The 25,326-nt window shown below is 44.9% G+C and overlaps 2 protein-coding genes across 3 annotated transcripts in view; both read left to right on the top strand.

Annotated features, from left to right (window-relative positions):
* The first annotated feature begins 5,974 nt into the window (after nt 1-5,974).
* LOC121300288 (adenosine receptor A1-like) lies at nt 5,975-8,407 on the top strand. The gene is made up of 2 exons (XM_041228793.1): nt 5,975-6,818; nt 7,727-8,407. The coding sequence occupies exons 1-2, from the start codon at nt 6,469-6,471 to the stop codon at nt 8,367-8,369; spliced, it is 993 nt and encodes a 330-aa protein (XP_041084727.1). The 5' UTR covers nt 5,975-6,468; the 3' UTR covers nt 8,370-8,407.
* Nucleotides 8,408-15,891: 7,484 nt separating this feature from the next.
* LOC121300367 (leucine-rich repeat-containing G-protein coupled receptor 6-like) overlaps nt 15,892-25,326 on the top strand; it is a 51,362-nt gene continuing 41,927 nt past the window's right edge. Inside the window, exon 1 of one of the 2 annotated variants that reach the window (XM_041228938.1) lies at nt 15,892-16,257. In XM_041228938.1, coding sequence (XP_041084872.1) covers nt 16,067-16,257 — 191 coding nt within the window. In that variant the 5' untranslated portion in view covers nt 15,892-16,066. The remainder of the gene's footprint in view (nt 16,258-25,326) is intronic. The other variant, XM_041228941.1, reaches the window with a different exon arrangement.

Raw genomic sequence — 25,326 nt, 5'->3', positions numbered from 1 at the left:
CATTCCAAACTCATCTCCAGTTAGATGCTTTTAAATAGTGCAATTCAAGTGCCAGTTTACTAACACAAGGAGCTAGTAAAAAACAAGCCGTTCTATCCACTGATGACACTTACTTGCAGGGGAGCAATTTTCTCACGTTTAGAGCAGCTTCTTGTTATATGACAGAGCTGTAAATACACACGCCACCCCTTTGCTCAACAGGGTTAGAGATAGAGAATGCGTCAAAGACGGAGTCACACACATGAGAACGATGCAGAGTAAATATCCTTGATTCTCTTCAGTAATCAATAAACCATAAAATGCGTTTGATACCCCTCGCTGTCCTATCTTATCTCACTGCATGTCCATGCTAATGTTGTGATTATATCTATGTGTATATATATATTTTTTGAAAGGTCTGTAAATAAAAGTGTTATATGTTGTACACTGTAAGTGTACCCCGCAGGTCCTCAGAGTCTCTGGGACACCTGCAACTCAGGGAGTATCTGCTGATAAACTTGACATCAATCAGACGCTGTTGTCCTGGGCTTCCACAGTGCAGAACAGGCTTCATGTCTTTAAAATAACTTTTATTTGGTTTTGCATTGTAAGATTAGCAGAGTATGCCCCACGGGTTATATTTTAATGTTTAATTACAGAATAAAAAATAATACATGACTTTATTAGTCACTGAAGAAAACATAAAGACAGGGAACAGCTTTTAAAAACACGCTCAAGCTCTGAGGTGCGGCTGGACTCTCCAGGTGAATGCTGAAAGCACCTAACTGCGCGGCAGAGAGATCCTGTTTTTCAAGATCTTTCAACAGTTTACCAGCTTTTCAACGTATCCACCCCTGCTTCATTGTCAGTAAAATTCCTGTGTGGGTCAAATATTCCTGCACTTTACAGCTGGGCAGGAGACAAGTACAGGTTTCAAAGACAGGCAACATCCCTCAATCTTCCCTCCAGAACCATTTCAACACCGGCGTGTCGAACCAGTGCCGGCCGGGCTGTCCATGGGGGCCCTACAGCCGCGAATTCACCTAGAATGATAGGATTAAGAAAAAAAAAATCTATACAAACATCATTTTGATCTTTTATTTAACATCATGCAATGAAATAAAATCTACAAAATGATATCGCAAAAGTCTACAGGAAGCCATAACAGTAGTACAGTATTCCATGTTAGATTGCAAAATGTCACAATTTTTCACAACAATATAGAAAAATGCAAAGTTTTTCATAACATTTCAATATGTTAACATAACATTATTCAGCAGGTTCCATTCAACTTTATGAAGCTTGATTGGTTTGTTCTACAGGGTGATGCAGCACTGTTGTCCGTACCTGTCCATTAGCAGTGCTGTGGCAGGTGCTTCTACCTGTGCAGAGGGAGGCTCAGTGTCCCCCTCCTGTACTGAATAGCAGTGCTCAGTGTCCCTCTCCTGTACTGAATAGCAGTGCTCAGTGTCCCCCTCCTGTACTGAATAGCAGTGCTCAGTGTCCCCCTCCTGTACTGAATAGCAGTGCTCAGTGTCCCCCTCCTGTACTGAATAGCAGTGCTCAGTGTCCCCCTCCTGTACTGAATAGCAGTGCTCAGTGTCCCCCTCCTGTACTGAATAGCAGTGCTCAGTGTCCCTCTCCTGTACTGAATAGCAGTGCTCAGGATCCCCCTCCTGTACTGAATAGCAGTGCTCAGTGTCCCCCTCCTGTACTGAATAGCAGTGCTCAGTGTCCCCCTCCTGTACTGAATAGCAGTGCTCAGTGTCCCCCTCCTGTACTGAATAGCAGTGCTCAGTGTCCCTCTCCTGTACTGAATAGCAGTGCTCAGTGTCCCCCTCCTGTACTGTACTGTCTTCCACATGCAGCCCAGCCCCAGGTATTAACCACAACATGCAGCTCTCCCATTGTTTACACTGGCAGCGAGAGCGCTCTTCAAACACTGCTCCTGAATACAAAGCCTTTAGTTGCTCTGGGTTGGCATTGTGGTTTGAAACACTGTCCTGACATCCCCAGTGTCTGGAAAGTACCCTGCAGTTGTTCAATACAATACAATAAGGGGATCATTATTACCTGACTGATGGCAGCAGAGAGGGAGTTACCAGGGTCTCTAGACCGGTTTAGTTTGCCAAATCACAGGTGGGTCTTCCTATTACAGCAAAGTGCCGTTGGGACCCCACTGCAACACTTTTATGAAGCTCTTGCACGTGGATCCCCCGAGCGGCTGACCGGTTAAAGTCTGCCGTGGGGCGCAGGGTGAGTCATGCAGTCAGGAGAGCACAGGTTTGGATTCTGGCTGTGAAAAGTTGCCAGTCTTAGTTGGGGATTCCTCAGTGAGAGTGCACTGGCTCTGGTGCCCCCATGAGTTTTGGAGGCCCAATCATTAGTGACCACTAAAAAAAAAAAAAAATCCTCCGTACTAGCCCGGCGCCCGGTGAGCTCAATCAGACAGTGCAGGCTGGCTCTGGCCCTCCAGAGGCCAGTGGCTCACTGACCCCCGCTCTGGAGCTCCTGGGTGTAAAGTGGCATTAGGACCAGTATGACCCGTTGAAAACCAGTAGGTGTTAGTGCTGGTCCTCGCTGGAAGGTCTTTGTTTGTAACACCCAATGCTGGCCAGTATGAGCTCCAGGGAAAGCCTGTTCAGTTTCCCTCAGTTCTCAGACACAGGGAAACAGGTTTGGAAATACCCGGGAGCCTGTCTCAGCACTTGGCAGTTTATATTTAAATCACCCATATCTGTTTTTTTTGTTTTTTTTTAATCTGATTTGTAAGAATTAGAATTCAAGTGCTCTGTGTCCCATCGCTGTTTTCAATCTCACCAGACCCCAGTCTTCCACAGACACCTTGACTGGCATTGAAAATTCACAATCTAAAAGAAGCATTGCATATTATATTGAAATAATACTGAAGTGGGGCCGACGTTATCCACTTAAAATAAGACAACCAACAGAAAATCTTAAATAAACTAAAGACAACACCTTCCATCAAGTGTCTCCAATAACTGTGTATTTACATACTAGTGACTTATTAAATACATGTGTGCTTCATGCATACTAACACTGTAATTATGTGTGTTATAATGTACTTAACGTGTCTTTGCATGATGTAACTCTAACCCTGACCCTAACTCCAAACCTAATTCGAAACCTTTTCTGATACAATTCTGCACTTACATATATCAGTCAAAAATATTGTACACATTAAGTACATTGTAACTATGCACAACAAGATTGTAATTCTGTGTAAGTACACCTGTATTTACAGTTGATAGTAACGACTATGTAAATACACAGTAATTAGAGACACAATGCAAAGTGTTCCCAAAGCTAAATACTTCAAGATAAAGACGCCACGTGCAAGATCCTTGCTTTTTGTGACCAAATCAACTTTCTACCAACAGGCTGCCTGGAAGGTTATTATTTGTTAAATTAATTTGCTGAAGTATCTCTAATCAGAGCCAAACACTTTTAGGGTTTGCTCGTGGTTTCCATTTTAATAGAGTGGTTGACAAGGAGGCTGAAAGAGATTGATAGTGACACTGAGAGAATTGCTTCAGTTTCTATAGGAATGATGGCATTTATCCAGCAGTCCAGCTGAAGAAATGCACGTTCCTTACAGATCTATATATCACATGCCAAGGACATAAATAAGACATTCCAGGTGCTAACATGGGACTGTCATGGCCTCAGCCCCCAGCTTTGTGCCTGTATCAAAAGCATGCAGAAAAGACTCCCCACAAAGTCATGAATCAAGTGCAATGACCATGTTGTGGCCTAAACAATACCTTTGAAAACCAAAAGGGGAATTTAAAATAAACTTGAACTTAGTTCAAGCCACATGGAGGAAGCAGCTTCTTAAAATAGGGAACAAGTGTCTCTGAACTGGCTGGCCACAGAAACTCAGGGTTGTTGGTCTACCCGAATGGATTAGACATGGGAAGATTGAGGCTAGCACACAAACCCAGCCTCCGTTTAATATGATGCGTTCTATAAGCATGAGGATGTCAGGTCCAGGGGCTTCCCTTGCAGACAGCATGCTGGAACAAACCCTTCCACAGAAAAACGGGCTAATAACGAGTTGTAGTAAATACCGAGGAGAATCTGGCCCAAAGTCTTTTAAAGTGATGATGTTAGAGAAGAGGCAGAAGAAACAACACACACACACACACACACACATATATATAAAAGTGTGCACTTGTGCTTCCTGGGCTCTTTGAAGAAGTTTGGGTCTCAATACAATCCCTGCAGTAGATGTGCTCATTGATTTCACACAGTATGAGGTCACCCAGGTCCTGATAGGAAGACCAATCCTGTGTAATTGACAGCGCCTCTTTCTCTCTCTCTCTCTCTCTCTCTCTCTCTCTCTCTCTCTCTACAGAGGCATGCAGCTATTTAAGTTGATGAGATTCCAGTGGGCTGCAGTGATTCGTGTGTTTCTTTTGTGAGGGTCTTGTATTAAATTGCTTCAATGAAGTGACGCATCCTGTTTAAAAGATTGTCAGTTATCACGCTGATCGAGTTCACTGACTTCTAAAGTGCAGCCAGGGAATCAATTAAGACAAATTCATGAGTTCAAGATCCAGAAATGTTCTCCTATCTATCAGCCACAAGTCTGAACACTCGAAGTGTTTGAAACTCTGCCAAGGCTCTCTGTTGAGAACAGAGGGACGATGGCAGCTGCAATGCTGGGGCTCCTTTGTAGCGCAGCAGCAGCTCAATTTATTGGTTAATGGTTAGTTAGTATAGTAAGCTATTTCTAAACACATACACAAATAAGATAAAGCTGTTCAGCATACCTCAGGTCCCTACTATCGAGGGCTTCATTCACATTGGGTTTGAAGACAGTACTGCAGTAATGTTCAGCAAATAAAATGGTTTCAAAAGACAGGAACAGGCCAGCTACTGAAGGGAATAAACTGACTTCATCAAACAAACTCTTTATCTCGCCTGCCGGCATATATAACACACACAAAGTAACATAATACATATACTGTACCCATACATTATGAATAACAACTGATAAGACTCATTAACAGCTTCCTAACGTCAGCTCAGATAGGACTGTGCACAGCCAGTGTTTATCAGTTTACAAGAAACATGAAGATTTCACACAGGAATGACAAAATGGTTGGGGTTGGGGTTGGGATTGGGGTTGGGGTTAGAGTTGGGGTTGGGGTTGGGGTTGGGTTAGGGTTAGGGTTGGGGTTAGGTTGGTTGGGGTTGGGGTTGGGTTTAAGGTTGGGGTTAGTTAGGTTTAGGGTTCGGGTTACAGTTGGGGTTGGGGTTGGGGTTGGGGTTGGGGTTAGGGTTGGGGTTGGGGTTGGTTTGGGGGTTGGGGTTGGGTTAGGGGTTGGGTTAGGGTTTGGGTTGGGGTTGGGGTTGGGGTTGGGGTTGGGGTTGGGGTTAGGGTTAGGGTTAGGGTTAGGGTTGGGGTTGGGGTTGGGGTTGGGTTGGGGTTGGGGTTGGGGTTAGGGTTAGGGTTGGGGGGGTTGGGAGTGGGGGGGGGGGTTGGGGTTAGGGTTGGGTTGGGGTTAGGGTTAGGGTTAGGGTTGGGGTTGGGGTTAGGGTTAGGGTTGGGGTTGGGGTTGGAGTTGGGTTTGGGGTTGAGGTTGAGGTTGGGGTTGAATATACAGTGAAGTAAAACTGACTGCATTAGTTTAGAGCATCTCTTGCAACTGGTCGATTGCTCTTTTTAATCCAGCTCATCTGTGTGCTCAGTAATTGCTACCCGTTTCACTTGCTGCAATTCCATGCTGAGTCAGGGATGAGGCATGATAAATACACCTAGACAAAACAAAGAGCTTGAGTCAGAACTTCAGGCAACACAATTTAATACTGCAGACACTTCGAATTCCTCTGGTTCTGTTCAAGGATTAAACACCTGAACACAAATTGCTTTATTATTCTCTTTAGATACACAAGGAACTGAGCGGCACTTCAAACAGCTACTTCTTAAAGCACATTTGAGAGTGACTCCAGTGAGATGCACATCTAAACTAAGCCCAGGTTAAAGCAGCACTATGATTGGAGCACAGCTGCAACAAGTTCTCAAGTAAAACACGACCCTGCCTTTTAATCAAAGCAATGGCTACAGTACTGTACAACATCTTTATCTGGTCCTGAAAGCATCCCGCAGCATTTCAGAGGACTGCAGAAAGCAACATGCTCCTCCCATTCAAACCAGAGAGGGATTATCAATGAGATCTGGGTTGCTGCTTAGTAACAGAGAGCTCTAGGATACTCCGAAAAGAGACAACAGCTGGGCTAGCATTTTACAAAAGCAATTGCAGCAGTACCATGCATCCAGCTAGAGTGGAGCCCATTAATGGAGCCAGAGATGCTCTGCATTGCAAGGGACCGTTTTCTCCACACAGCCAGTAGTGGGGAGCAGACGCAGCTCCTGTGCTGGGCTCATCGGATGCACATCTAAACGAAGCCCAGGTTAAAGCAACACTGTGACTGGAGCACGGCTGCCACAAGTTCTCAAGAATGGCAGAGGAAGTGAATATCAGGGGGCATGTGGATGTTCTGTACATTTCAATTGAAACTGGGATCGCGCTGGCATCAGTCTTGGGTAATATCCTGGTGGTCCTGGTGGTGAGAATAAACCGTGCTCTGAGGGATACAACCTTCTGCTTTATGGTCTCCCTGGCTCTGGCTGATATCGCTGTAGGTGTCCTGGTCATACCTCTAGCCATCATCATCAGCCTTGGATTAAAAACTCAATTCTACACCTGCTTGTTCTTCTCTTGCCTGCTTCTGATCATCACACAGAGCTCAATCCTGTCTCTGCTGGCTATAGCAATAGACAGGTACCTGAGAGTTAAGATCCCAATAAGGTATAAGGGCTCTGTCTGCCTGCTGCCTGTCTACCTCTCTGAGTGTCTGTCTGTGTGTCTGCCTGCCTGTCTGCCTGACTGTTTCAAAGCAGACTGGTATTCATGAAACTAGTAGGCTATATCACATATTCTAAAATGTACTCATAGCTCACATCCATGATATACTGAAGCTATTAAGTTATTAAGGAAAAATCTTGCACGCTTATATTTCCACCTTCCTATTCAATATAAGAAGTCAGTAGAAGTTCAATTTAAAACAATATTTCTTTTGGGACATAATAAGCCCAACTTTTGTGTTGCAAACATAACTGTACATATGAATGAATGCTGCAAGGCAGTGCAAGCCCAGCTTGGGTAAAGAGTATATCTCAGCACTGAATCTATGAACTGTCTGAAAGTGTGCCTGCAATATATCAATGCCGATCAATGGCTGAGAAAGCTTTTAGGTTAATTAAAACCGATCCTGTCCTTGAGAAGTGGACCGCTTTGCATTTTTGGCACAATCCAAGTCATTTTCCTGATGAATCACTTTGAATAAATCAGTAAAGGGAAAACTATTTGTCACAAACTATTTGTTTCAAGATATTAAATTTTTGCTGCAGTATAAGAAGTATAAGCCCCGTGTTTTAGCTTTTGCTGAACACCCTGGCCCCAGACCAATGCTACTCATGGGGCTCCCTTCAGTGAATTAGGCTGGCAGTGTCCTCCTCAATGCCTGATGGAGCTCGCCGGGCGCCTGGCCAGCAGGGTACACTGTGGCACAGCGAGGTGACACCGGCCCTCACAGTCCTTCCTTCCTAAAGCCCATGTCTGTTTGCAGCTGTTCTACAGCGAGATGTAGAAATGACTGTGCCTACAGCTTATTCCATGTAGTTCTCTTTTGTAATTGTGTTGTGTTCTGTCAATAGGTACAGCACAATAGTCACCCAGCAAAGAGCCTGGAGAGCTGTCTGCCTCTGCTGGGCTTTGTCAGCCGTTACTGGACTGGTTCCCATTTTCGGATGGCACAACCGAGAAAAGGTGGGCGTGGACGGAAGGAATGCCACGTCCGGGAGCATCGTGTGCCGGTTCACCACCGTCATGAGGATGGATTACATGGTGTACTTTAACTTCTTCGGCTGGGTTGTCCTGCCCTTGACGATCATGATCGGGCTGTACGCCGAAATCTTTTACGTGATCCGGAAACAGCTGAACAAGCGGGCAGAGGCGTCCAGCGACTCCAGCAGCAAATACTATGGCAAGGAACTCAAGCTGGCCAAGTCCTTAGCCCTGGTGCTCTTTCTCTTCACTGTCTGCTGGCTGCCCCTGCACATCATGAACTGTGTTCATTATTTCTGCCCCACATGTCACGTGCCTAAGGCTGCCATGTATATCGGCATATTCATGTCCCACGCCAATTCGGCTGTCAATCCACTCGTGTATGCTTTCAGAATAAACCGCTTTCGAAGAACACTGCTTCAGATCTGGAGAAGGCTTCTTTGTAAAAGCACTGACCCAAGCCTGTGCAATGTTAGCCCACCGGCTGTTGCAGAGAAGAAACTGGACCAATGATTACACTATGTAACACAATTTTTGTTCCTGGGTAGTAAGTGTTATTTACTAATTGCTTATGCCTCAAAAGTATAGAAAATGGCTATTATTCCCCACAAAACTTTGCTTTTGTGACCAGGACAGTGATATTTCAAAATATCACTATTTCCAATGGGAAAACGGGCGAATGTGTGTCTTTTCGTTCACACAAAGTCAGAAAAAAAAAACATATGAATCCAAATTAACATGTATTTATACTAAAGTAATACAAAAATGACTACAAAAGATTTAGAAGTGAATAGTTTTTCGAGATTTACGATTATACTGTAAATACAGTATAATCGTAAATCTCGAAAAACTACTCACTTCTAAATCTTTTGTAGCAATTAGGAAATAACACTTACTACCCAGGAACTAAAAAAAAAATAAAACGGTGATATCAATGTTACACAGTGTAGAAAATATAGAAAAGTAGAAAATGCAAATTCTGATGGCTTTGCAAAACACACACAACACACTGCACACACACACACAACATGCACACACACACGCATACACACACACACACACACACAGACACGCACTCACAACACACACTCTCACACACACACACACAGACCACTGCACTGTGTCAGAGGACACACACACACACACAACTGCACACACAGTGACATCTGTGGGACACAGTATCAGTGTGTGTGGACACACGGTGTGAAACACACACGCACACACGCACACACACACACACGTAGAGTATACCATTTATTTTATTTGCATTCTCTTATATTTCAAAGCAAGTCCTTTTATAAAGAGATGCTGCGTATCTTGTCTTTCATTATGGAGAGTCTGTCTCTATGCATTGCCCTGCCTGTGTGTTCATGTACCGAGAAGGTTCATATTGTAACATTGTAACAAAACCACCAGGTCAGTAAAGCTAGCTCACTGCCATCGCAGCCTAATGGGGGGGAATAACATGAATACAATCATTAAAGACTTTGAAGCTGTGAATTTGAAAATCATTCAAACTACATTTCAGTCAAGCAGGTTAAAGATTACTGAAGCCTTTCACTTTCCTTCCATCGGGAAATATTCACCCCACATTAAGACTGCGGGTTCACCAAGACTCTGCCAAGTCAGACACCTACTAAATGACTCGGCAGCAATTTACAATTTTTTATTTTATTTGTTAAATGCCCAGCATCAGTTGAAAGCTCTAGCATGCACAGGGCAGCACGTGAACAAAATGCTTCTGCAAAGCAGAAAACAGTGCTTTGTGTGCAGTGCAACACTGCCCCCGGTGGATAACAAATAAATACTTCACTACTCTGGCCTCTAGATGTCACTGCTGTGTTCCGAGTCCGATCAAGCACGGAATTACTGCAGATCACTGCTGCTGCATTGAGGCAGCTCCTTTGTAAAACCCAAAAAGGACTTAACCGACCTAAAAGTACTGCTTGTAGTGCACAGCTCTGGCCAAAAGTGTTGCATCACCCTATAGAAGGAACACATTTTGCTTCATAAAGTTGAATAAAAGCTGCTGAATAATGTTACGTTAACATATTGAATTACACACCGCTTTGTAGTTTTCCATATACTTAACGAAAAACTGACAAAAATTGAAAAACGTGACATTTGGAAATCTAACATGAAAATCTGTACTAATATTGTGACTTTTTTGCTGTTGTTGTCATATCATTATGTAGTTTCTAAAAATATATAAATTATATATATAAAAAAACCCACATCCACTCTGTGCAATCTGCTAACAGCTTGAAGCGCAGAGCTCGTACTCGACTGAAACGGTATTCAGTCACGCCTCATACATACACTCACATTGTGCCAGTCCGCCACTGTTCTTCTACTCAGAGTGGAAACACGCTAACAGTAGACTATGCCTGCGCTGGAGTGTATCAAACAATGCCCAGGCATGTCTGTGTACGTGTTTAATCACACGGTTATTAAGAGCGTCGTTCTGCCTGGCTGCTCCACCGAGGGGGCCCATGGCTAGGTAGGGGAATTAGTTTGAGAAACTGAACACATTTGAAGGCTGGTGCTCCTCATGGAGATGCAGGCTGCACTGCACAGGAGGGGAATGCCCTTTATCAGAAGACATTGTCTCCACCCCTTGAACGGCTTCTTGTCTGACATCAACCAACCAGCTGCTTCCCTTGTTGACTGACACTCTTTCAGCCAGTAACACGCTATGACCCAGAATACTCCTGAGACGAAATGAGCCTGTGAGCAAATTCTCTCAATGTCCTTTTATGGCACATCAAAACTGTTCCATCTGTCATGTTCAAGTACCCTCTTCAAATCCTACGCCTACGAGCAAATCAGATTCCCAGGGTCCTATATGTAGTGGAACTCGTGAAGTGCCTCCCCATGGTATATGCCCAGATAAAATCCTCAGAGGTAAACAAGTTGTCGAGAAGCCACGCTTGGCTGGGCACTCATGGAGCCAGCTGAATATTATCAGGCGCTGTTAGCATTCCCCCGGAGCTCTAATCAAGGGCTTCACGTTGGTGGAGGCTTGATAAGAGTAGCCAAGAGAAATCAGACGCGCTTGAAGTCCCCTCGTGTTGCAGAGAGGAGAATTCAACCTAATTAAAAAAAGTGTTACAGGCAGCGTTCACTGTGACTACAAGCTTGCATCACTGGGTAGTGTGAACTTCGCCCCCAGCTGATAGCGTGTGAAGGATCTCTTAATGGTCCTGCGTGTGCTAATGTCACGCGTATTCTTCTTCTTCTTCTTCTTCTTCTTCTTCTTCTTCTTCTTTCTTCTTCTTACAGCAGGTCCCTCATGCAAGTAAAAAAGTAAACAATTAATTTAGTCGTTTATCATGCAATTGCAGGAGTGATACGCGTCATCGCTCTGGTCTCGGGCACGAGAGGATGTAAACAGCAGATCAGCCTGACAGATATCACCATGGAAACTCGTTTCTGTTCGCAGTACCAGTGGGGATGAGAAGACTAGACGGTGCTTCACCCACAACACGCAAATCAGATGAGTACAAAATAAATCCAGAAATAGATAAATATCGATCAAATCAACCTCTGAGCTTTGAAACGCGAGTCTTTCAACGTTTATATATTTCAGGGGTGTCCAGCAGATGGCGCTGCCGCATTAACAGCGTGTTTCAGTGTAAACGTGTATCTCTCAGCCAAGCTATATTGCGCAGCAGAGCTGTTAAACTCCTGGTCTGAAAGAGACGTTCAATTTAAGCCAGTTAATGGCATTATAGTATTTCCTGGGTTTCACCCATTCCTAGTTTTTTTTTTTTTTTTTCCAGAGCATTGAGATCATCTATTCTACACAATCACTGTTGAGTCTGACTCCTAATTTCAGTGTAGCTTTTGATATTTGTCTGACTGTTTGGTATTGTGGACAACTTTAGAATCCCAAATTCACATGCTACACAAACAGCATATTTAATAAAAATATAGATATCACAGGCGATGCCCTTGTTAAATGAGTATTTGATTCGAAGCTTGTATGATATCCTAGTGTGAGGTAATTCCAAGTCAGTCCTGTAATATTACAGGGAGTCAGCAGTTTGAGTAATAGCAGGATCAATATTGAACATCTTCTGATGCATACTCCCTTTATAAGAATGTTTCCTATCATTAATTATCGAACACCTTGATGAGAAAAATGAAATCTTCTGTACTGCTGTGAATGATGAGCCTGTGGGTTTAAATAATTCCAAAATAACCAAGCTTTTATTAACTCTTTTAATAACATGTTTGTTAAAACTGAAATTGCTAAACTGTTTATCAAAAGGATTTTTATTTGAAATGAAGAACAGCTTTCGAACTTCAAATTTGTTTTACTAATTTTTTGTGTAAATCTCTTTGAAGAAAGACCGTTCATCTTGATACTGCAGGTTTGCAAACCATTTCATTGTCTGAAAGCATCTCAGATACACCATCAAAGACTGGTTAAACATTTAAACAGATCTGATCATCTGATATCATATGATCAGTCTTATATTTCTGTTGCATTACATTGTAAATACTGTTTAAAAAGATGTGACGATAAAGGGCTGTCTATACTTGATCATGTCTACTTTAGACCTATTTTAAAATGTTGGCAGCATACATTTCCTTTGAAGTGATTGTCTTCTCAAGCTTTGCTTGTTCATTTCTCTGAAACCTTGGGACTCTTATAACACACGCAATTGCAGGCTGTTGTAACGCAGCGTGTGTGACGGCTCTAGCGTGGTGTGTAGGGTGAGTCAGCAGGCTGTTGTAACGCAGCGTGTGTGACGGCTCTAGCGTGGTGTGTAGGGTGAGTCAGCAGGCTGTTGTAACGCAGCGTGTGTGACGGCTCTAGCGTGGTGTGTAGGGTGAGTCAAGGCAGCACAGGTTTGTGTTCTGGTTAGTGTTTTTCATTTGGCTTGGCCATGGAATCTGCAGATCTCCTGAGCTGTGGAGATTGCAGCTGTGAAGACACGATGAGAATATATCAACAAATGGAAGTGGTTAAACATCAGTAAGAATCTTCCGACAGTCTAGCAGAGGAGAGGACATGTTCGCACAGAGAAGATGTGTGCATGTCAGCCCAATTAGGGTTCAAAACATTTGCTGTTTAGCTCTGCTGATGGCACGAGTTGAAAGGCTTCGGGAGGACTGTCAAGAAGCAACTTGAGCTTGGCCTGGATGTCAGTGAGATCATGGCATGCTAGTCTCCATGGAAACGCAGGAGTATTTACATGCTTTTTCAGATCTAACTGCTTATTATGTAATTAGCAGATCTTTTAAAGAGCAGGTAACGTGTGAAGCTACAGCCATCTCATGGCACCCGTAATTAGAAAGAACCCGCTTCATGAGGAGTGGGGGGGGCTGGGACTGATAAGCTTGATTTTTAATGTGAAACAAGCTCACTCCAGAGCCACGCTTTCACCAGCCTCTTCTCCCTGCGCTCCATAGGGAACTGCATGGCCTGAGCCAGTAGCATCCATGCAAGTTGTTAAGATCAGTCACAACGGGACGGTTGGCTGAACAGAAATGGAGACTGAAATATTATCAGCCGTCGGGGTAACATTCCACCCTGAGCCCTAATCACGCTTCACAATCGCAATCTCCGAACCTGCATCACAGGCGCAGCGGCTGCAAAGAGAGGTCAGGAGAGGCTTTGTATAGAATAACAGCTTTCATAATAAAACATGTAACCAATGCACAGGATGGTAATGAAAAACACTGAAGACAATTGCTTTCTGTAACAGGCAGCTTATTTGCTATCTTGTTTGATAATATAAAAAACATTGTGGTATATTTTCAAAGGGATTGCTTCAGCCTTATCTTTTAAAGAGAGAAATCCAAACCAAAATGCTGTGTGATAGAACTGGAGGACTTTTAAGCGCTCGGCTATAGAGCCCGGGAGGAGACGTGAGAGAAAACAAACAGATGTCTCTTGAGCACAACTAGCTCTCTCGTGGTCACGAGATCCTATGATAATCCACAAAATCATATGATAATCCATGAGATAGCAAGACGTGCGCACGAGATATATCTTTTTTCTCTCGTGTCCCCTCCCGGGCTTCCTGTTCAACTGACTGGAAGTTTCAGAGTTCTGTAGCGTTAAGGTTTTACAAATGTGCCCCATATTCTTTAAAAAGGAAAGAGAGATTTCTGACATTTATCTAGCCTACAAAGTTTATCCCCATCAGAAACCTGTAACAAATCACTTCTGTACATCCAACAGTAAATGATCCTCTTATCCAGTGAAGAGGTATTTTTGTATTTGTTATTTTTCAATATCTTGAGGCTTGTGTGTGTCTAAGCCTCTTTATAGGTGTACTAGCTGCATAGTGCTACTGGGCAGTAATCGAACCTCAGAGTCTTTTAGCTCCTGGCTCAGTTGAATGGAGCTCCTGTTTTAAGGAGCTCAAGTAGCTTCAGATGAATTGGAGTTTAGGTGTGCTCAGATACCCCCTTTGTGTCTTGAGGATCGCCTCTGCTTGTTTAAAGAGGAGGGCTGCTCTTTGATCAGGGTTTCAGGGAAGTCTTTTCCTTTTACTCTGAGTGGAGCTGGAAACCCAACACTCGCACAGTTGGAAAGCAGTGCCCCTGTTTCTCCTTGATAATGTGTTTGGAAGCTGTGTTTGGTAACAGGGCTGAAGTCTGGCGACCTAATTCAAGCATTCAAAATTCTAAAAGGTATTGACAGTGTCGACCCAAGGGACTTTTTCAGCCTGAAAAAAGAAACAAGGACCAGGGGTCACAAATGGAGTTTAGAAAAAGGGGCATTCAGAACAGAAAATAGGAGACACTTTTTTACACAGAGAATTGTGAGGGTCTGGAATCAACTCCCCAGTAATGTTGTTGAAGCTGACACCCTGGGATCCTTCAAGAAGCTGCTTGATGAGATTTTGGGATCAATAAGCTACTAACAACCAAACGAGCAAGATGGGCCGAATGGCCTCCTCTCGTTTGTAAACTTTCTTATGTTCTTATGTTCTTATGTTCCTCACAGCCTTTCTGATAGGGCATTTCAAATTGGGTGAGGGAAAAAAACAGGTAAGATGGTAAAAAGAAAAAGGATCAAATAAAGTAAAAGCGACTGTGTTTCAAAATGAAATTTGTAAGAATACCTTACATGGCAGGCAGCAGTTGTTGGCGTGAGAATATTCTTCAAGTCAATTAGCTTCACTTTAATAGCTTCATCCAGCTGAGCACTGCTGGCACACAGAGTGGTTTGTTTATTTTTTTAATGAGTAGATTGGGGGTTATTTCTAGTTAATTCCTGAGGCGGAACAATTAGATCAAATATGAAAGTGTCGAAGCTGAGTAGACTAGATGAAGTGGAGCTGCTCTGGTTGCAGATGTTTCTGGAAGGGCCTCTGAACAGTTAATCAATCCCCAATTAAACTGTTAATTAACAAGTGACCCCCCCTCCATCGGTCTTATCTTGGCTCTACTCTTTGAGAGATGCAGTCTTTAGCGGTAAAGCGCAATGCAGATCAATGCATCTCAATGCATCTCATGAGGAGACGATAACAGATTTGACGTCTGCATCGGCAGAACTTTTATTATGCAACCCAATACAATTTATATAAGGACGAGCTTCACTTTGAGTGCATCTGATAGCAATTAGGACCTGTTTTTTTGAAATGCAGTAAAGCGTCCCTAAAACATTTGGGCTTCAGCTAAAGGCAGCCTTCAGAACCCCCATCACCACGAGTTAGTCGACAAGCACACAAGTATAAAGGGTCATTTCTGTGACAGATACACACAAGTGTGGAATAGTGGTTGTCCATGTGTGCGTGTGTTTGTGCAAGCCTGTGTATGTGCTCTTGTACATGGGTTTTCTATGGGTTAGCCTGCATCTCTCCTTCCTCCTTCTCCCATTTGAATGAAATTCCTGTCCCTGAGGAGAATGCTGAGAGAGTGGCCCCTCCCCTTCACTGTGATGCACAGTCCCAGCCCAGCCCAGCACACCCAATGAAAAGCAAAGCCCTCGGAACACTGACGCTTCCACATCAATAGGTAAATGTCTCAACGTGGGAAAAAAGAGACACAGAGTGAGGGAGGGAGGCACAGGGAGAGGCTGATGTGAGCAGTGAGCTGTGAGACCAGGTCATAGGATATCCCAACTGATCAACAGATAGACAGAGACCGAAGCAAAGCACACACACACACACACACACACACACACACACACACACACAGGCAGAGCTGCTCTTCTATTCAGTAAGCTCAGTAAGAGACGGATCGTCATGTTGCTGGCTTGCCTACTTCTCCACTTTATGGGCAGTGTTTTGGGCTATGGACACCAAGAGATGGCCCCAGAACCAATCTGTCCACCAGTGTGCCAGTGTGAGCAGGATGGCATCCTGGTCCTTGTGGATTGTTCGGAGCTTGGGCTGTCTGCAGTGCCCAGCAACCTCCACCTTCTGACTTCCTACCTGTGAGTACCACTGAGTTTCTGAGCTCCTCTCTGCTTGCAGGAGCAGGCTGCTTCTTTTTCACAAGTGTTAAGTTGCGTGGCACGGCACAGTTTGCTGGGGGATTGGAGAAGTTGCATGGCATGGCACAGCTTGCAGGGGGATTGGAGAAGTTGCATGGCATGGCAAAGCTTGCTGGGGGACTGGCATGGCATGGCACAGCTTGCAGGGGGACTGAGGAAGTTGCATGGCATGGCACAGCTTGCAGGGGGACTGGGGAAGTTGCATGGCATGGCACAGCTTGCAGGGGGACTGGGGAAGTTGCATGGCATGGCACAGTTTGCAGGGGGACTGGGGAAGTTGCATGGGCACAGCTTGCTGGTGGACTGGCATGGCATGGCACAGCTTGCAGGGGGACTGGAGAAGTTGCATGGCATGGCACAGCTTGCTGGGGGACTGGGGAAGTTGCATGGCATGGCACAGCTTGCAGGGGGACATGGCATGGCACAGCTTGCTGGGGGACTGGGGAAGTTGTATGGCATGGCACAGTTTGCAGGGGGACAGGAAGTTGCATGGCATGGCACAGCTTGCAGGGGGACTGGGGAAGTTGCATGACATGGCACAGCTTGCTGGGGGACTGAGGAAGTTGCATGGCATGGCACAGCTTGCAGGGGGACTGAGGAAGTTGCATGGCATGGCACAGCTTGCAGGGGGATTGGAGGTTGCATGGCATGGCACAGCTTGCTGGGGGACTGGGGAAGTTGCATGGCATGGCACAGCTTGCAGGGGGATTGGAGGTTGCATGGCACAGCACAGCTTGCTGGGGGACTGGGGAAGTTGCATGGCACGGCACAGCTTGCAGGGGGATTGGAGGTTGCATGCCACAGCACAGTTTGCTGGGGGACTGGGGAAGTTGCATGGCACGGCACAGCTTGCAGGGGGATTGCTGAGTTTGTGGCAGCTGTGTCTGAGTGAAAGGGTTTTGAGACGGGTGTTTTTCATGTGCTGAACAGGGTACTAAGATTGGAAGTACAGTACAGAAATCTGAATGCTTCAGCTTTGGCATCCCTTGCTGTAGGTTTAGAGATGATGAGAGCAAAGAAAATGCATTACTTTATATAGTTCTGGGGAGTTATCAGGGTTTATAAGTACGTTTTTGCATAAAAGTATTATTATTATTATTATTATTATTATTATTATTATTATTATTATTATTGTTTTAACCCCCCTGGTTACTGGTGGAAATTGCATTCTGTAGTAGTCAAATTTGACTCTGTAAACAGTCTAGTGTTTATTAAAGCATGCACATTATTTCAGATGTAGTGGAATGCTTGTTTCAGGGACTCGCTGTATTCTCAGACGCTGTAGTGTTTTCATTCATAAAGTGACTTTGTTTCAACGGATCATTTGTCAAAGTGAATTCAAATAAACACTCATAAAGTTGCACAGTGAAACCCCACTAGTGTGCCTGAAGCGTGGGAGTCCCCAGTGAACCCTTATTGAAGATATACGACTGATGTGTCTCTGAGTAACTGCAGACGGGCCTCTTCAATAACGTGTGCTCTCTGAGTGTGGGACAGCATCACCCACTACTGTGCATGTAGCAGAGGCGCGGCAAGCAGGTTTCAAGGGGAGAGAAGGCTGAAACTCTACAGCTGTTTCTGAGGGATGTCAAACAGAGAGGGCTGTCATGTTTACTAAGCAGAGCACACAGGACTGCGGTAAAGGAGTTTCATGTGAAGGCTGTCCATGGCAGAGCTGTATCTCTGTACCTGGTAGCAGGTAGAGGATCATGTGAGAGCTGATATCTCGTGGCAGCGCTGGCTCTCATCACTGTTGTGGTTTTCCTGCATTCCTTGACAGTGTGTGAGCTCTCCTGCTCCTCTGCATTGCTCACTCAGAGGGAGAAATGTTTTAAACAGTTTGCTGTAAGAATCCAGCAGGCTCAAGCGCCTGTGTGAAATTGCACACAATAAGTAGCACAGTAGTATTTATTTATTTTTTTTAAGATCTGGATTTGTTTATTTATTTAGTTATTTAGTATTTCTAAGAGTTGAAAGCTGGGACACTTTGAATAGATTAACATATAGTTGTGTTAAAAATGAAAGCTGGGACACTTTGAATAGATTAACAGATAGTTGTGTTAAAAATGAAAGCTGGGACACTTTGAATAGATTAACAGATAGTTGTGTTAAAAATAAAAGCTGGGACACTTTGAATAGATAGCTGTTTACTGTTTTTAATGGTTCATTTCCTTTCTCAATAATGACATTGATTGTAGTTTTTTTTTTTTTTTTTTTTTGCATATCATGTGGCACCAGATTCAAATAATATTGGTCTGGCACAGCTACAGCATTGTGAAGTCTCATAGTTTGTTATCTGGGTCCCTGGCCAGGATTTAGCCACATACAACACCAAGCACTCAGATTAATCATTGGCAGATTAGACTAAAAGATTTACACATTAAGTGCATTGTAACTCTGCAAAATGACGTTGCAATTATGTGCAAGCACAGATAAACGTACTAAGTCTCTACTATGCAAATACACAGGAATCAGAGAGACTTGCTGGGAAGTGTTACCCAGTTCTGTAAGGGTTTTTTTGCACAAGAAGAACCTAAAGAAGATTTATTGCAAACTCCTAAATAGAATTGCAGAACTGTCCCCAGGGTTCCAAATTCCAAAAGCCCTTCCGGAATTCAGCACACGTGTGTGCAATGTGAAGCCTGGGTGCAGGAGCCCAGCTAAGCACTGGGATCTACAGATTAATGCAGGCCTGTACTGGGAGCTGGGCCAAACTTACACATCCCTAACAGCAACCCTCCACTCTACTGTCCTCTGTCAGGGAATAGAACGCATTCTGAGACGCTGCCCGGCCCCACAGTGGAACACACTGCCCCCAGTGGGAAATTCCAGGGACTGCTGGCATCAGTCATAGAGTATATGGGAATCTGAAGCCACTTTTCATTCATGCAGGAGCTCACCTCAGTGAAGTTAGCGATGCAGATATGTGTCAGCATATGTCCCTGACATTCAAATATTGTCCCAAAGACCATTCCTGCCAATTTCCAGTCAGCTAGCTCCGTAAAAAAGGAAAACAAAATACAATTTTGCACATCGTGTAGAAAGAGCTGCACTGGACGTGGTTTAGAGGCTGTCCTGAAAATGACCGGCTGTAATTGGCGGCACCAATGCCTGATGTCGGAGGTTGTTCACAATGTTAAGGAAAACACAACAATTGCTTTCTAATTGAAGATCATTGGGTTAGGAATGTAGTGCAATCAGAAAAGCATCCCTGGGTTTTGTGTTTGGTTTGGCCACAGCGCTGTGTGTTCCAGTTCAGATGGCCCTCTCTCTGCAAGCACCAGGGCACAGACCTCTCGAGACAAGCCCTGCACTCCGCGGATATAGAAGTAATTACTCATTTCCTCTGATTACCTCACAGGGAAACGGGAACAATTAGTGCCCCATGATCCCAGCTTCAAAATAGCTTCAGTTCTTGAAGGATAAATAAACTGTGCCAGACCTCCCGCACACTCTCTCACTGTGAGGCAGTAAGGAAAGACCCCCACCCTGCTCCAGCCTTCAACCCTCCCTTTCCAGATGTGAATGTGGCACGGCATGCATCAGCGACGTCACGACCCCGCCCTGTCCCCTGGCAATGCTTGTGTTTGGAAATCCTGTTGTGTCTGGATAGAGATGCTCATTTCTCAAAGGCCAGCAGAACAACCACCTTGCTCTGACATCGAAGGCCAAGGCGTTACAATGGGGAGGGGAGGCACTTGAGTTCTTAATGCATCCACTGGGAGCAAGTCACCGTGAAACACACCCTGTAACTCTCAACGACTTTTGATTTGTGTCACAATAAGAGGATTTGTGAGGGTCTCCGCTATATCCCCATCACCAGGGAGATGCATCCTACAATACAGATAAAATTAGTCATGAATCTACCATGTAAATTACCTGAGGCAATGCCAACAGAGGGGATTGAATCAGGACTTCACCCCCCCCAATCTTCACTGCACAGCCCAGGGTGCATCTCCTGCAGGAACAGCTCCTTCAGCTCAGCTGGGAGCTCTGGATCCCAGAAGGTGGCAAGTTGCGACCAGCGCAAGGCCGCAGCAGTTGATCCATTATTGCATTCACGTGATGCTTTCTGTTGCAAGCAAGAAGGTGTGTTCCTAAATCAGCCCAGGGCTGCCTGAGAGCGCGTCGCACTTTCTTCAGATGTTCAGCACGGATCTTTAACCTGTGATTAAGCTTTTCATGCTAATCCAGGGAGAAGCCTTTGAAAGTGACAGGCGCTGCCTGCCGCACACGCTCCTCACAATGGAGGCGAGCCCTGGGGTTTAACAGTGCTCTCATCTGTAACTCTTTCCACTCTGCAGACCTGCGGAGAGGTTCAGGAAAGCGCTCTCACTGCACAGAGAGCTGCAGGAACAGCAGAGCAGCACACCAGGGCATACTGCTGTCCATCTTGATTTCCTTTACAGTGCCAGACAACGAAACTCTTCCATTAGTATCGCAGGGGGCCTTTGGGAAGAAGCAACTCAGTCCTCCACCCTGCATGTGTATAACTGGACAGTGCAATATGACTCAACTCCAGCCCCCGAGATCCAGTCCAGGTTTTTACTTCAAGCAGGTTCTAATGACCTGGTTGGAATAAAGACCAGGACTGGAGTAAATCTCAAGGATCAGAGTTGAGTTCCACTGAATTAAGCAACGGGATCAAAGCTAGATCCGTGGCAGTACAAGCTACGACCTGTTGATTTATATAAGGGGTCATGGATTTATAACTGTGCCGTGCAGAACATGTTACAAAAATGCAACTCCTGACAAAAAAGAATGCAACAGAAATTGACTGTAAAACATGTGAACTTCAAAGAAACCGCTCCCCTCGGGAGGTGAATACGCAGAGTGACAGGGCGTAAATTAGGGGAGCGTCCGTGCCTAAGTCACACTTATTATGATGAAGCTTGGTGTTTTTCTACGAGGGGCATCACAATCTAGGGGACCCTTTAATTGTAGGTTATGGTCGTGGCTTGACTGTTTACAGTCCTGATGCCCGACTCACATTTTGGGGACTATAATTACCTGTAATGGTGATTATTAGAAGATATTTCTCCATCTTAAACTTAACCACTTAGAAATTATTAACTGCTTAGAAATTATTAACTGCTTAGAAATTATTTATTGACTGTCTAATAAAGGTCTTGATTTGATCAGTACTCTGCTAAGATAAGATACAGGCTGATAAACTGCAAGGCCATGGTTAAAGGGAGCTTGTGTAGCCGAGGCTGAGCAAACAAAACAGAGTAAGCAACATTTAGAGATTGCATATGGAGTGCAGTGTGAGCTGTATTGCAATGCAGTATTGGATATGATTCAGGTGAGGAAGCGAGTGCTCCAGTGAGTCAGGCAGGAAATCGCTGTGCTTCGTAGTGCAGTGCCTGCCTGTGTGTGACCACAACTGAGCAGCTAGAGAAAGAGAGGGGGGGGAGAGAGAGAGAGAGAGAGAGAGAGAGAGAGAGAGAGAGAGAGAGAGAGAGAGAGAGAGAGAGAGAGAGAGAGAGAGATCCTGTGGTAACCAGGCAGCCTTTCATTTCCACCTGCCCACAGGAACGCAGAATTACAATCATCTTTCCTCCAGCAACCCTTTCAGTGTTTTGCTGCTTGACCCTGGTGCTAGAGACAGTAGGGCCAGTGCTGCCCTGCCAAATCCACAATGTATTTGCGTTGGTGCAGAGGAATCCTTGAACACCTCTCAGCGAGGCGTCCCTTTCATTCTTCCAGGGAAGTCGGGTTGGGGGTGGGTATCTGGAGACAGCTCTGGAAAGTCAGGCCTCTCCGTTTCCAGCACTAAGTTGTTTGCGCATCTTGGATTCCAAAGACCCTGCCTCATTAGCACCTGCTCTGCTATGATATGGAACAGGGAGCTCTTTAATATTGGGCTCCTCTATAGGTAGGACAGCCTGCTCCTGATCTTTTACCTGCACAAACAAAGCTCTTCACAAACTGACTGAAGAGACAGCCCTGTAAAACGGTGCTGACTCACTCTGTTCCCAGCACTTTGCGCTTCCAGGCTGCACACAGTTAAGCACTTCATTATTGTTTTCACAGGCTTTCTGATTCTCAAGCACGACTGTCTGCATTTCCCACAAAGCAGAGATTTCACCCTGAAACCACATAAGCTGCCGTCATTATGTGACGCACCACAGTTATGGCGCCCAGGGGAAAGAGCCATGGCAAGGGGGGGGCTGACTAGTCCAGAGACGACCCAGAGCATCCCAAACCAGAGCCGCTTCACCGTGGGGCTCCCGGTGCTCATCCTTTCCTGTCTTGCTCAAAACCAAGCACGCAGCTGGCTTTTATTGAATTATTCTCCCGTCCCCGGTTCTGTCACGCAGTGTGGAGGTGAGCAGCACAGGCTCCACAGCTATCCCTGCTGCTACAAGCTGTCTGAAGTCACAGACTGTCTGCAAGTGCTGCTTCATGTGCACCGGAAAGCAATGCACAGTTAAAACTAACATTTAGCAGCGGTTACTAAAACAAAAACCTCGACGGGTGGGTTCGACCAGGGTTTAAAAACTACTGCTGGACAGGAATAATATAATGAACTGGCTAAAGTGAGTTCCAGAGCCTTATTTCAACATGCGTTAATCAGATATTAACGTGCTATAATCAGATATTAACATGCTTTAATCAGTGACCTTCGACAAACCTTTTATTAAACCACACACACACACACACACACGTAGGGATCTGTTATTTTCCTCAGCCCTTTTAACACAAAGCCCTTCTCTTTGTCCTCCGTATTTGCATTGCAAGGGGGCAGGTATCAGAGGCGGCTCACAAAGAGACACTAGAAGGAAGAGCTTTCTGAAGACGTTGTTGTTTCTTTTTGTTCCTGGGAAGGGGCTGCTGCTGAAAGGTAACCCAGTGCTTTTGTGGGGGGGTGGGAGGCTGCAGGGTCCTGGCAGGATGGGAAAGGCTCTGTTTCTTCACGTGTAAATAGCCCTCCCCCCCCCGAATAAACAGGGTAACAAAGCTGTTTCCGTACTGAACAATGGGGCTGTTATATCCTGGCAGGTGAGGCCGCGGATTAATATGCCCCACCTTGGAACTGATTCAGGATAAAACGTTGAAATACTCGTCGTGATAATAGGGATAATAATAACTCCGGTAATGTAGGTTAATATATAAACCACAGAGGCGACAAAAAGAATCTCAGCTTTCCATTGAAAGTGAGTGTTACATCCTCGAGGCATGAACAGGACACTGCTGAGGAATGCATCTCTCTCGTCTCTTATCGATGCCCTTAATAAACTTGTCAGAACCTCATAGAAATCCAGCCTGCAGTGGAGCTCATCACTGCTAGCCTCTGGGATCCTTCCCTGTTTCAATACCATGAACTTTGATATTCCTGAGACTGCGCTGGGCTAGTGATACTTTTTATTGGCAACAGTGTCTTCAAGCACATTGTGTTTGGTGAGCCCCATTAGCACTGTGGGTTTGGGTGGCATTGTCAATGTGTCGTACCTGAACTGCATCTATATCCAGGAGTAAATAAAATAAAAAAAAAAAGTTTTGCTGTTGTGCAAACTCCTGTCTTCGCACCCTAATTCTCTCCATGCAAAACTGTTACAACGGGAGCGCTTTAGCAGCTTTGATGCTACTGCAGGGATTTTCACAACATTAAGAATCATTAACAGAGCCATTAATCAGCTGCCAGCCAGGGGAGTCTGCCTTCTGCAAGCTGCACATTAAACATTTCTATCTGCAATGCCTGGCTACTGATCAGAGCAGAGATTGAATACCCAACCCTGACCACACCAGTGCTTACTACAGAGCTATAAGGATAGGGTCAGGTTTCAGGGAGAACGTTCCTGGAACAGGACCCTCCTGCAGTGGAGGTTAGGGGTAGGGGTAGAGGTAGGGTTAGGGTAGGGTCAGGTCTCAGGGAGGTTCCTGGCACAGGACCCTCCTTGCAGTGAGGGTTAGGGGTAGGTTGGGGTTAGGGGTAGGGGTAGGGACAAGTTTCAGGGAGAAGGTTCCTGGAACAGGACCTCCCTTGCAGTGGAGGGAGCGCTCAGACGCCTGCAGGCCAGTGTTGTTTTGTTCGCTGTGTTTGCACTGTGTTCTGTTTTGAGTTTTTTGTAATTATTTTGTTTTTCACTGCTGTTTGTTTGTATGTCAGCCCTGCTCTACCATCAGTGGTATTGTCACATGGTCATTTTGTTTGGTAATAAACCCTGCGCGGCCGCATGGCGTGCTGTGGTGAATACCACCATCTCTCTCCTGACCGTCAGCAGGGGCACACATCTGCAACACACCCCTGTCACAGAAACTATGGGCTTATTCTGGAATCAGCTAATCTGGATTCTCATTCAGAAAGCAAGGCAAAGCCCGTTCCTTGGAATGATGTGGTCCCATGGAAACCATGGGGACCGTATCAGGAGTGTAAACAAACAGAGACAAAGCGTTGTCTTAGCTGAGCTCCATGACAACAAGAATACAACAAAAGCATCCCAGCGTTAGGAAGCCTTCAGTAATAATACAACAAAAACATCCCAGCGTTACGAAGCCTTCAGTAATAATACAACAAAAACATCCCAGCGTTACGAAGCCTTCAGTAATAATACAACAAAAACATCCCAGCGTTACGAAGCCTGCGATAATAATACAACAAAAACATCCCAGCGTTACGAAGCCTGCGATAATAATACAACAAAAACATCCCAGCGTTACGAAGCCTTCAGTAATAATACAACAAAAACATCCCAGCGTTACGAAGCCTTCAGTAATAATACAACAAAAACATCCCAGCGTTACGAAGCCTTCAGTAATAATACAACAAAAACATCCCAGCGTTACGAAGCCTTCAGTAATAATACAACAAAAACATCCCAGCGTTACGAAGCCTTCAGTAATAATACAACAAAAACATCCCAGCGTTACGAAGCCTTCGATAATAATACAACAAAAACATCCCAGCGTTACGAAGCCTTCAGTAATAATACAACAAAAACATCCCAGCGTTACGAAGCCTTCAGTAATAATACAACAAAAACATCCCAGCGTTACGAAGCCTGC

The sequence above is a fragment of the Polyodon spathula genome, chromosome 25, assembly GCF_017654505.1.
Source record: "Polyodon spathula isolate WHYD16114869_AA chromosome 25, ASM1765450v1, whole genome shotgun sequence".
Lineage (NCBI taxonomy): Eukaryota > Metazoa > Chordata > Actinopteri > Acipenseriformes > Polyodontidae > Polyodon > Polyodon spathula.
Note: the sequence above shows the minus strand (reverse complement) of the source record. Positions and strands in the feature narration are given on the sequence as shown.